The sequence below is a fragment of the Phyllostomus discolor genome, chromosome 14, assembly GCF_004126475.2.
Source record: "Phyllostomus discolor isolate MPI-MPIP mPhyDis1 chromosome 14, mPhyDis1.pri.v3, whole genome shotgun sequence".
In the NCBI taxonomy this organism is placed as follows: Eukaryota; Metazoa; Chordata; class Mammalia; order Chiroptera; family Phyllostomidae; genus Phyllostomus; species Phyllostomus discolor.
Genome location: NC_040916.2, coordinates 16,327,252 through 16,340,010, shown reverse-complemented (window position 1 = coordinate 16,340,010; position 12,759 = coordinate 16,327,252). Strand labels below are relative to the sequence as shown.

Below are 12,759 nucleotides of genomic sequence, written 5' to 3'. Positions count from 1 at the left end.
TCCATCCCTCCTAAATAACTGATTTTCCTGCCCCCGTTTCACCAACCTTGACTCCCCCACCACCTTCTGGCACATTTACGACCACAAGAGTTACCCCCTGAACAGACACCATAAAGTGGGTCATCCGTATAATCTTCAATGGGCTCCACAGCAGCAGCTGCTTGGCCTTCCTGACAGTCCAATCACACGGCCCCATTTACTTCTCCAATCTTACGTCCCATAGTGCATGCATCTGCACACACACACACACATGCATGCACACGCCTGAGCCCTCGGCTCTTCCCTATGCCCAGACTGCTCCCGCCTGGATCTGCCTTGGAACTCCCAGCTCCTCCTGAAACCCAATGCCTCCAAGCTGAAAATTCTCCTTCCAAAGCCGGTGCAGAACTTCCTCCATCAGAAGGAACCTCCCCACCGCCACACCACCTCGCAGCTGTGTGAGTCTGCGACAGTCCCTATCACAGTCCGAAGTTCACCCTTGCGATCTGTTTCCCGATCCTCCCAAATGGCTGTGTGCTCCACAAAGACCGACTCGAGCGCTCCTCGCCCTGCTAGCGACCCCCATCGCCTTGTGCAGAGCAGGTATTGAATAACTGCCGGCTGAATGTGGTTTTACATTCATAAAAAAAAACCTGAAACGTTACCAAGGGTTCCTTATGTCAGAAACACGTTAGACTTCCGCAGTCTCCAGGTCAAGACTGAAATTAGCCCAGCGCTCATGCCACTAGGAGGCAGCAGCTCGGGCGCCCAAGGCTTTTGCAAACGATTGTTCCCAACACCCCAGTCCAGGTGGGGTGGAACCACTCCAGAGCAAAAGGAGCACCTGGCATCATCGCAGGCCACAAAAATGTAGTTAAATGGAAGATAAAAGGAATTAAAGCCTGCAATATAATATTTTTAAAAGCCATCATGGTCGAGGAGGAGGTTTATTGCCAAATGCCATGTGTGTGTATTGGATCAGCATACCACCTAGGATAGTACCACATTAAAAGCTTTTAATAAGACAGTCATTTGGATATTAGACTTCAATTCCGGTCAGCATGCTAAAGCTCTCCGCAAATCTTTTAAAAGCGATTTCCACTTTGTAGCTTCCTAGTAACAGGAGAGACATGAAACAACATATGCCGCATTGATTTGGGGTTTCCATGGAGACGGGAAGGACATAGGGAAGGGAAGGACAGAAAGAGGCCACTTGGCCCAAAATTCTGCTAAAAAAAAAAAAAGGCATCTCGATTCCATTCCTCTGAGCATTGGCAGCCTCATTTCCTGTTCATCAGTTCAAGCATCCGGATATTTAATTGGTAATGAGCCTGCTCGACTTCTCACAGGAACATCAGAGGGGACGAGAAAGAAGTCGGCGGCAGAAGGTGTGGGCCCGAGAGGTTTGCAGAGAGAACCCAAGAAGCGCAGGATTTGGAATCAGAAGCAAGGGTCTCTGGGCCTAACTCTGCCATTAAGTAGCTCCGTGACCTTGACTACCCTTACTGGCTATGTGCTCGCTGTCTAAGGTGACCAAGAGCTTTGCATTTAAATTACCTTTTTCGTAAAAACATAATTTCACACCCCTGCCTCATTTATTTTTTCAAGGTGGCTATGAGAAAGTAACAAGAAAGGCTGTGAGAAGAAAAGCGCCTTGCAAATTCTAGTACACTGTGCACTTGTTTTATATTTGGTGATGCTCAGAGCTTCCCTTTAAACGAAAGGTTGCCAGTGAGCAAGAATATGCAAAAAAAAAAAAAAAAAAGGCTGACTTCATGGGGAGTACACCGACGGATGGCGTGTGGGGTGGGATGAGGGGAGGGCCTTGGATTTGACAGTCCTGAGTTTCCAGAGCTGTCAGTGTGGGCAAGTTACTCTCTCCCTCTCCGAGTGTCCTTTTCATCATGGGCAAAGTGGATATCACAGCACCAATGTCACTGGCTTGTTAGGAGGACTAAATGAGATCGCGCAATCGAGTGCTGACACGGTACATGATGAATGGCAAATGACTGTGCAGTGTGAGCCACCGCCGTTAGCCTTAGTGACTGCTGCATCACCTGTAAAATGGGACCCAGAATTCCCACTTCTTCCTCACTTTACCTAGAGGATACTTGGAAGCTGTCTGTTCAGCTATTTGATACACTCTTCAGGAAGACACACTAAACAACTCAAATGCTATTACCTCAAGATTCAGCTCTACTGCCCGCTCACCTGGGTGATACAAAACTGTGCGAAGCCCATTTGTAAGGGTTCTCAGGCTTCTTGGTGGCGAGGAGGGCTTCAGGGCCTCTGTCACCTTTCTCATTTTCTCGAGCCCCCGTCTGTCTCCTTGGCTCTCAATGCGACCTTTTCTTCTTTCCCACCTCTTCCCTTTATCTTTGTGCTTCTTCTAAGTGTGTCTAGAAGGATTTTCTAAATTAAATTTAGGAGGCTTTGTTGTCTAAACTGCAACTGTTCCTTAGGTCTCCTAAAATTGACCAGCAACAGGAGAAATGACGTGAATGGGTAGATGGGTTAGGATTAAAGGGCTGTCACTCAGATCGCGGTCATCAGCATTTTATAGATACACCTTAAAAACGCATCCATCAAATGCAGTTCATGAAATTTACTTTGGATCCTGACTCAAATTTAAAATCATAAAAATACTAGGAGGCCATTGGAGAAATTCCAGCACTGATTAGACATCGATATTAGTGTGATATTGATATTAAGGTTATTTTTTTTCTTAAGCAATCTTATTATTTAGAGGTGCACTCAGAAAACATTTATAGTCCAAATGACATGCGATTTGTGAGTGTGGGGTGTCGAGGCTGGGTGGTCATACGGAGGAGCTCACTGTTCTAGTCTCTTGACTTGTGTGTATTTAAAATTGTGTACAGAAATGTTTAAATAGTGTAACCAGTGACAATATGTGCTTCAGTAAGATGAGCAGACAAAGTATAAAGTATTAGCACAAGGGCACTGACATGTGGAAGAAGGGGGCAACTTGAACAAGAATTGATTTTCTGTGTATTTTCCATTGTTAAGTTGTTTTCCCATGAATAACCTGCTATTTGACTCTGAGGGAGCAGGTGCTAAAATGCATAGAAGTTTAGAGTGGGTATGACTCCTAGCTATCACCCGAAGAAACTAAACTTTAAGGACTTTGCCCAAGGTCACGTTTCCTAAAGGCACAGCCAGGACTCACGCCCAGAGCTCGCAGGGCAGAATCCAGAGACATCCTTTTTTTCCCACAGGTGAACTGCCCGTCTACACACCCAGAATCCTGGGCAATAAGTCAGCTTTGGATGATGATACAAATGATGACTTGTCTGCTTACCTGCACAACCCTCTCCATTCCTATTGTCACCTTAGCCTTAAACAGTGAACTCGGTTCCACAAATCAGCTCCCCAATGGCCAGCTGGCTTCTATGAAGGCACCAGATGGGCAGGAAGCAGGTTGTAGAGAAAGACAAGCCTCGTGGAGCACACACAATCCTCCACACACCCGCAGCCTGATCTCCCGGTCCGCCAAGGTGGACCCCACCTTGGGTATGAAATACTGCAACCTGTTTCCTTGTCTTGTCCCCTACAAACCCATCCACGTGTACACACGTCCTTCCTTCCTTCTCAGGTGTGTCTGCTCCAGGTGAATCCTTTCTCCTGTGTCCCTGAACCCATCCTTTCCCACTTCCTCTGCTTTATCAACTTTTCCCTCCTTTTAAAAATTTTTTTATTTATTGATTTAAAACACAGAGAAAGGGAGAGAAGGAGGGGAAGAGAGGGAGAGAGAGAGAAACACTGATTTGTTGTTCCACTTATTTATGCATTCATTCATTCATTCATTGTTGTATGTACCTTGACTGGGGATTGAACCCACAACCTTGGCATATTGGGGTAACACTCTAACCAACTGAGCAATGTGACCAGTACTCTTTCCTCTGTCTTTATTCTCTTCTCCCATGTTATTTTATACCTACAAACAAAAACAACTCATTAAAAACATTTCTCTTGGGTATCCTCCTTTTGTCAGCAAAGCTACCTGGAAGAATTTGTTTCCGCACTTCCTAGCCCCTCCTCATTCCTTCACAGTTTGGCTTCCATCCCTCTGACACCCTTGAAACAGTGACCTCCATATTGTGAGGTCCAATGGCTGAATGGTCCTTGTCCTCATGGACCTCTTTGCCGCATTTGCCAGGATGACCATTCATTTTTGACATCTCTACACCCTTGACCTTCTTGGCCTTATATGTTCCCAACTGCCCTCCCCTTCAGTTTCCTCCACTGGCCCCTCCTCCTCTACCCACCCCATCTAGCCTTGGTTTCCTGCTCTTCTCTTCTTAATGCTCCTTGGGCAATCTCATCCTTGCCTGTAGTCCTAACTACACCGAGTATACTAACCATTTCTAAATATTTTCCTCTAATTCTGACCCCTCTCTCAATCACATAGATCATTATAGCCCATGGTGGCTGGAGATACCCCTCAGATATCCCACAGGTGTAACAAATGCAATATACCTGAAAATTGACCATGTCACATCTCCTCCTTTTCCTGACCTATTATATTGACTCCCCCCACACACAGACACATATGCAAATACAAATCTCAACTTCCTCTAGAATTCCTGGTCTCAGCTTCTGGTACCACCATCCACTGAGTAACTCAAGCCAGAAGAAAGAGGCAAGTAACTAGAGATGACTCCTTTTCTCCACTCTCCTATAGTCAACTAATCACCAAGTCCTATTGATTAAGTGTCCTTCACAGTTTTCCCATCTGCCTTCTCCTCTCCATTCCCATTACTACTGTTCTCATTCATGTCCTTGTTCATGGTCCCTGGCTCACATCTTTGTGATCTTTAGTCAATGTGATCCACCAATCTCCTTAAATTCAGCTCCATTCTGCAGCCATAATCACCAGCTTAAATCACAAATGTGACTATGTTCCCTTCTATCCCAAGCTGTCAGCCCCCTTAGCCTAAGGATAAAGTTCGAGCTTTAGTAAAAATCCTGGGACATAATGCCCCAATACCTGGGTCCTGCCCACCTTGAGCATTACCCACCACTTCCCTGGTTTGCATTTCATGCTCCAACGACGCCATGTTGTTTGCAATCTTGAACACACATCAAGGGCTCCGTGTTTCCGCGCCTCATTTCTGCCGTTCCTCGAGCCCAGTCACCTTCAAGCTGCACTTCAGCGCCACTTCCCCCAAGCAGCACCCCTGCACAGCCGGGTTCTGTAAGTGCCCAGCGCTTCCAGGCGTATTTGTCTACCTCTCTGCCCGACATGATAAGGTGCCTGCAGCTCTCTTCCCCTAACCGGGCTCAAAGTTCATCAGGAATAAGAAAGTATATTTGTTCATTCATTCAACCAGCATTTAAGTATCTTCGATGTGCCAAACAATGTACCTGGCACAGGTATATTACATTACCTATGTACAGCCCATAAATAAAAGACATACTTTTCATTTCCCTATCTCCAACATTTAGCGCAGTTCCTAGCACCAAGAAGATGCTCAATAAATGCTTGTTGAACTTAGCTGGACTAGCCAGCAGGCAGGTGAGTGAGACCAGGCTTGGTGCAGGCTTGGAAGAGGCAGCACAGAGCCATAGACACAGCCCAGGCTCCATGGTCAGGTGACCAGGCTTCAGGCTCTAGCTCTGCCCCTTCATGGCTGGGCCATCTTGGCTTAAGACCTTGCCTTCTTATCTCTGAAATCCGAATTACTAAGGTGATGCCAACTGCTTGTATTACTGTAGGGACTCATTGAGATAATAAGCCAACGTGGACTGTATTAAATTATTCAGCCTTGTAGAAACACAAAGTCACATTTTTAGCATCAGAGTCATAGAAGGCAGAGGCCCAGCACCAAGCCGGTGTGATGGGGAGGGGCTGCGGAGGAAGGGGCAGCAGGGTCAGAGATAGAGAGGCCGTGAGACCTGGTTTTCAAAGCACTGGGGCTGAGAGGCAAGGGCAAGGCCCGCCACAATGGGCCCTGTCCTCCTATCTCTCAGAGCCAGGGCGCTGCTTATCAAGGTCTTCCCCTTTGCAGGCGGGAACACAGCCTTCTCCCATTAACCACTGGGGTCTATAGCTGTGCACAGAGGGCAGCGTCTGCACACCACCCCCTCCCTCCCCCATATACAATAAGCTCCATTTTTAATGACTTTAGCCAATGGCTTTTGTGTCCTCCCTTTCTGCTCCATTCCAGCCAGCCACCTAGAGTCACGCAAAAAGGGCAACTCCACAGCCCTGGGACCCAGCGATGGGCCAGGCTATGGCAACAGAGGCAGGAAATAGTGGAGTGAAGACCTGGCCTCCAAGGGGCAGCTCTCCCACCGGGATCTGCTCCTCCCCTCACCCAGCCCTCTGGGAAATGAGACACCTTGCTGTCGGGCTCTGCAGGGTGCACACGAATGCCTGCGGTGGGGGCGGGGGCGGGAGGAGGGCCCGGGGCTGTGTGGGTGCACTCTCATGCACAAAGATGCTGAGCAAATTCTGACACTCTTCCTTGAGAGACAAAGCCCTAGCAAGAATCTGCCTTAAGCCATTCAGCTTTTCGGAGACCCTCTTCCTTCTGGAACTTTTATTGAAAAATTCAAAAGCTTCCGGGGGAAATTCCAGACAGAGCACACTCCCGAGAATGCCAGTGCTTCTTGGACAGTGAGGGATATCCTAATCCCCAAAGCAAGGAGGAGGGAGCAAGGAGCATTTCCTGCATCTCTGGAGATGCACGTGTGTGGACAAAGAGAACATAAGTAAGCATAAAACAGAGAGTCTGTGTTTAGGACAGAATGAAAATTCTAAGCCACGAGGTCATTTTACACAAGACTGACATGTGTACGGCACAGCTGCTACCTACAAAATCAAAATGCTGAACCCGATCAGGTTTCTTTACCTCCTTGGGCCTCAGTTGGTTCCAGAAAGGTGAGAGGATTAACCAGCATAACGTAGGAAATGTACCTAGCAAGGGCCCGGCACATCTTGGTAACCGGGAGCTATCAGCATCCCTTTCAACTGATCCTCACGAAAACCGTTGGGGGTAAGCTGGGCACTTGTAGTGTGCCCGTTTTACGGATTACAAAACCAGCGTTGTTCATGAGTCCTGAGTGAAGGGCCCAGGGTGATCCAGCTAATGGCCCTAGGGAGACTGGACCCCAGGACCACCGGGGCTTTGCCAACCCCATCTAACTCAGCGTATTCAGCGGCTGCCGCTGACTCATCACTGAGGCCCAGGTCCACGCTCTCACCAGTCCCCTGGGAGTCCCCGGCCTTTGCACATGGGTGTTGTGGCAGAGCACCCTGGCCTTCAGGTCAGAGTTCACTGACTCATGGGAGACAGGCCGTGGCTTCAATAGCAGGTGCAACTCAACTGGACAAAGACTGTGTGAGGGAGTTCTCAGATTCCTCATTGTGTTAGGCGCTGGGTGAAACTGTTGTTTTTTTTTTTTTTGGTGTTTGTTTTGTTTTTATGCCAAAAGGACCTGGGCCCCAGAGCAGTTTACATGTGCCTGGCCACAGCGGACTGCAGACCACACTGCACACTCTAACCCCACTCAGCCCGCCCGTTGACCTCTCCCAGCAAACCTGCTCTAAGGACGGGGCAGACGGCAAATGCCTGATAGGCACGAGTTTGCCAGGCTGACTGAGGGCTCGGCCCAGTACCATGTCCACGTGTAGAGCTCGGAGCTTTGCCCGAGCACGCATCTGATCTCGTGATAGCAACTACCTCACTCCCTCCCTTCCAGCACCCCCTCCGTCATCCAAGGAAACCCTCCAGTTTTCCTGATCCACAGAAACAAATAATCCAAAAATAACCCAAGTTGCAAAATGAGGAAGGCTTTCTTTCTCATTTCATTAGATTGAAAGCGCCCCAAGATCAGGACCTGCGAGGGCGGAAAGCCAGCTTTGCAGCCTGTGGTGGAACAGTGGACTGACGCTGGGCGGCCCTACCACAGAGGAGAGCTGCCCCCCCCCCCCCCCCCCGCAGAAGTCTCTGTCTTCACAGCTCACGCTGGGGACGCCTCACCTCCTGCAGGTGACAATGGGGCCCTCAACTGACTGCTTAGGAAGGGGTGACCTCCCCCTGAAAATGTATAGCTATGTGTGGTGACGGATGCTAACTAGACTTATTGTGCTGATCATGCTGCAACATATCACGTTATGATGTTGAACACCTGCAAGTAATATAATGTTGTATGTCAATTACATCGATGTAAAAAAGCCTGGTCACAGCAAGTCTAGTTCTAAAAATATGTCTAAGGAATCCATCCAGAATGTGAGTAAAATTTTAACTCTGTTGTTATATCAGCATTGTTTGTAATGATAAAAATTTGGGGAAAAATTGTTTAAAAGAATTGGTGGCCTGCCAATGGAAGCATTAATTAATGGCGCTGTGGGAGTCTTTTCACCATGTATGCATATATTGAGTCATCAGGTTGCATGCTTTAAACATATTACAATTTTTCTAATTATACCTCAATAAAGCTGAAAAAAAAGAAATTGGTGACCTCCAATTTTGGGTTAATGCCATTGTGGTCATGAGCCCCTCTGCATGGGAATGTGTCACCAGCGTGTGTCACCAGCCTGAGTCACCAGCGACACCGGAGACCTGCACGCTGACTGGGAACCATGCAGCTGTGCAGCCAGACAGCCGTGCCGGCGACCCGCTTAAAACAGCAGCAGAGCAAGACATGAAAGAAACTCAGAGAGACAGCATCATCGTCCAGCCATCAGCCCACGCTATCTGCAGAGCCCCTGGATGCCCCTGAGGGGAGCAACAGCATCCCTTTGGACCAGAAAGCACGGGTCAGGGGACCTGGAGCATTGGGGTCATGGAGGACGGAGAACCAAAAGGGACATGGGCAGCCTGCCCCCAGGAAGAGGGGAGAATGGGCATACTCCTGCACCCCTGCTCCTGGCAGGGGCGCCTGCCCGCCCTGCTCAGCTCCGAGGAGCTCTTTTAGAGAATGAACGAGGGCCAGGACGGAAGGACAGCGCCTCTCCTGCCTTGGGGTGTCCTGTACCTCCCAGCAGGACTCTGGCTCAGAACAGCCAGTTCAGGCCACTCCACTCAGGCCCTGCTGGAAAGAGCTTACCTGTCTGGCGGTGAGCAGTGCAGCTGGGAAGGTGTGGCTGGTGCCGGCCCCAGCTGGGCATGGCTCGGTGAAGCCAGAAGTGACAGAGTCAGCCACCTCCTGGAGGGAGAGGCTGGTGGAGGGACGGCCACGCGCCTGGCGCCTCTAGCAGAGCGGCTGCAACCCACTGCTCAGCTCCGGCTTTGCGTCTCATGAACAGGGAAAGAGTGAGCAGCAGGGAAGGGGGAGGGGAGGCGGCAGGAGGGGAGGGGGCACTGTGACAGATGATGCGCACTGCCAGGCAGAGTCCAGGGAAGACCCTGGACTCCAGCAGGATGGCACTGCCTGTGTGGCTTTTCTGAGGACAGGTCCCTCACTGAGGGGGCGAGGGGACAGCCACTGTGGAGAATTCCAGGAGTGGCAGGGTGCCGAAGGGTGACAGAGGGTGGAGGTGGGGGAGGGAGGAGACCCCCTGGCTTGCACAGTGGGGAAGGAGATGAAACAGGTCATTGGCATGGAGGTGGGGGGTGGCGGGGAGAGGGTGATGCTTTGGCTCAAACACAGCCCCGGCTGGAGGCACCTGCTCTGTGAGGTGGTGTAGGGAAGGGAAGGGAAGGGAAGGGAAGGGAAGGGAAGGGAAGGGAAGGGAAGGGAAGGGAAGGGAAGGGAAGGGAAGGGACAAAGCCACATCCTCCTGACCTGCCTTCAGGGCTGTCTCTCTCCTTCCACAACCAACAAGCAAGGCCCCTCGGGCTCAGAAATTTGGAATGGGTAGGTAATTTAGATCGAGCACAGTTCCAACTTTCTCAAACAGGAGAAAAAAATTAGGCGTGAAAAAGTGTAAGGCAGAAAATGTTTCGTGTTACTTGTCAGTCTGCTGTGGGCAAGCCTGAGTACCCGCTCTGCCATCTGCTCGCCTGAGATCAGGGGTGGGGGGGGGGGGGGCAGTTGTGGGAGGAAGAGGGGGCCAGGAGGGGATGGAGAGAGTGTGTCATGTGACGCTTCTGTCTGTAAAGTTCCATTTGGATGGTCAGGAGCTTGGGCCCATGCCTGGGGCAGCTTTTGGGCATAAGGGGTAACCCTTCGAGTTGGATTCCAGAGTCTCCGAGACCTGCCAGCCACACGCAGCCGGGCAGGATCGCCACACAGGCCTCGGAGCCGACCGTCTTGGGCTCTGTTTACAACCACAGCCAAGGAAAGAGACCGACAAGAGGAATAAATAAACAAACAGTGGAAGCTGGCAAAGACCAAAGGAAGCCACAGCTGGGGAACACTCAACAAGCACAGTTAATGAGGGGAAAAGAGATCTCAAATAAGGGCCTTCTTGGGAGGGAGGGACAGGATGCAGAGGGACGGAGAAGCAGATTGCAACAGACTTCTAGGGAATTGTGCTTTCCTACAACAAGCTGGTCCTCTTCCTTCCGGCCTGTCTCCCGAGGTCTCGCCAGTGCTGACCCAGAGGACCCCTCGGGGACTGGCTGCTCCACTTGGGACGCTGCCTCTGGAGACGTTTGCGATCATCATGTCACCGCTGCGTAGGACGCTGCACCAGTTCAACGACATCGGATCCATTCAGCAAACGGTCATTGGAGCCCACTGGGTGCTGTGGGAGGCACGGAGATGCCTGGGATGCCTTTGGCACGTCTCGGGGGATCCAGAGAAGAAGAGGCTTACGCAAGTGACTCTGATGAATGCATCCATGACCTAAGGACTCAAAGAATGTCCTAGAAGTGCAGGGGAGAGCAGAGAGGCAGTCTGCCTAAGACCTCAGGGACTTCCTTTCTGAGGTGGCCCCTGCTCACCTGCCCATTGAAGGTTACCTGTGGGTTTTGACAAGTGCAGTTAGAGGAGAGCAGATTCAAGGCTGCAAAACGGCCCCAGCAAAGGCACAGAGTCTAAAGCAGTGAGAGCTTTTCCAGGGAGACCGGAGCAGAAAGTCCAGTGTCATAGAAGGACCGAGCAGAGGAGATAATGTAGGGGCACCTTGCGACGAGATGGTGAGAAACTTTAAGTGGAGGAGTGTCAGGCAAGTCATTTTCATTACCTGATCTGTGTTTGGAGAAGAACAGACAGGTATTGGAGGAAGGCACAGGCAATCAAGGTTATTGTAAGTCCCTAGGTGAGAGCGGATGAGGGCCAAAGGAAGGCAACAAACCTGAGAAGGAAGAACAAAAGACAGACTTGGGAAGGCCGAGCCAGCTGGACTTGAGTTGACGGGAGGGATGGATGCGCGGGGAGGAGTTCAGAACGAGGAAAGATGGGAAGAAGTTGAGAATGACTCTATAATCTCACCTTTGAAACCTGGCTTCAAAGGTTAGGGGACCTAGGAGGTAGACCAGGCGTGAGCCGGTAAAAGAAAAACTACAGTGTGTTTGGGTCGGGATTGGTTGAGCTCTGTTCATATCCCGGCGCAACAGATAATGAGAAGATGGAAAGGATAGCATTAGATCTTACCAAAGAGGTGGAGAGCTGGAAGCTCTCTGCTTGGATAAGAGACCACAAGGACGGCAGGGAAAGAGGGGCTGAGGGCAGAACCCTGAGAAGTGACTGCTTGTAGAGGAGGGGTCGAGAAAGAGGATCCGAATGAGAGAGCAGGGAAACCAGAGGAGTGAGACGCCACGGCAGCCAGGGAGATGGGCTTTTGAGAAGGAAGAGTCCGACACCTCAGAGAAGCCAATGGGAGTGATGACTGCGAAGACGGTGGTGGACTTTTCCAACTTCCGACTGAAGTGGTCGAGAGACGATAGATTCAGAAGCAAATGAAAGAATGAGGAAGCTCCTGCCCGTGACCTAGTCCACACCCAGTATTCAGAGATGAGGGAATGGCAGGGAGAGAGCAGAACATGCCGCAGTGCGGTGTACATGTTCACATGCTTAGATAAAGGTTTGGCAGGCCATTTATACACACTCTGTGCCTGGTAGATGTCGAATTCCACCGAACTGGGCGCCCACGTTTACCTACTTAATAGCACCGACACCCATGTACAGTGCTCCGTGTAAAATGTGTCGAAAGGGCAAATGAGACAATTTAGGAATCTAATCAACTTACATTTATTTAGCACCTCCTAGGGGCCAGGCACTGTGCTAAGAACACCATGGCTAGAAACAAAACCATTTGCGTTTCTTTAGTTTTCATTCTTCTTACTCTGCCTCTGTCCATCTGCCAAAACTCACCCAATTTAAGAACCCACCAGTTACTTATGAAGGTAGCCCGTAAACATTCCGAAGCCTTTCTCAACAATGACCTTCTAAGGCCCGGCTGGTTTGTGACTACTGTTGCCCCACACCTAGTCTACTGTATTCTAAACCCCTAGGTCTACATTTATTTCTAGAGTTTGAATCTCTCCACATGCCTCGGTGGTCTCAGTCCCGGCTCGGCTTTCTGACACGTCCAACCCTTCCGTTTCAGGTAAGGGTCTCCACTCGAGGCCACGCCTACAGCCAGCCCCTTCCCAACAAGAAAAGCTCAGACTCCTTCCACCAGCCAGTTCCCTTAGTCTTAAGTAATCTTTCTCTTATCTTGGGAAAAAAAAAGGCAACCCTTCAGCTATTGTTAAAAATAGATATCCGAACCAGGCTGAACTCCAACTGACAAGTGTAATCAAAATTCTGATACCCAGAGAGCGCAGACCATGAAAGATGAACCCTCACAGAACGCTACCTTAACAAGGCTCATTCCTGGTTGAAAGACAAATAAAATACCACATTTTTAATTCTATAGCATAT

General features: G+C 50.0%; 1 protein-coding gene across 2 annotated transcripts in view; it reads right to left on the bottom strand.

Annotated features, from left to right (window-relative positions):
* Positions 1–9,269, bottom strand: part of RGS8 (regulator of G protein signaling 8) — a 38,633-nt gene extending 29,364 nt beyond the window's left edge. The window contains exon 1 of one of the 2 annotated variants that reach the window (XM_028530714.2): positions 9,055–9,269. Coding sequence is in view for 1 of the 2 variants with exons in the window: in XM_036015923.1 (XP_035871816.1) it covers positions 110–196 (87 nt within the window). In the remaining variant the exon portion in view is untranslated. Of the gene's footprint in view, positions 1–109; positions 913–9,054 lie in introns of those variants that run through there. The other variant, XM_036015923.1, reaches the window with a different exon arrangement.
* Between the last annotated feature and the right edge of the window lie 3,490 nt (positions 9,270–12,759).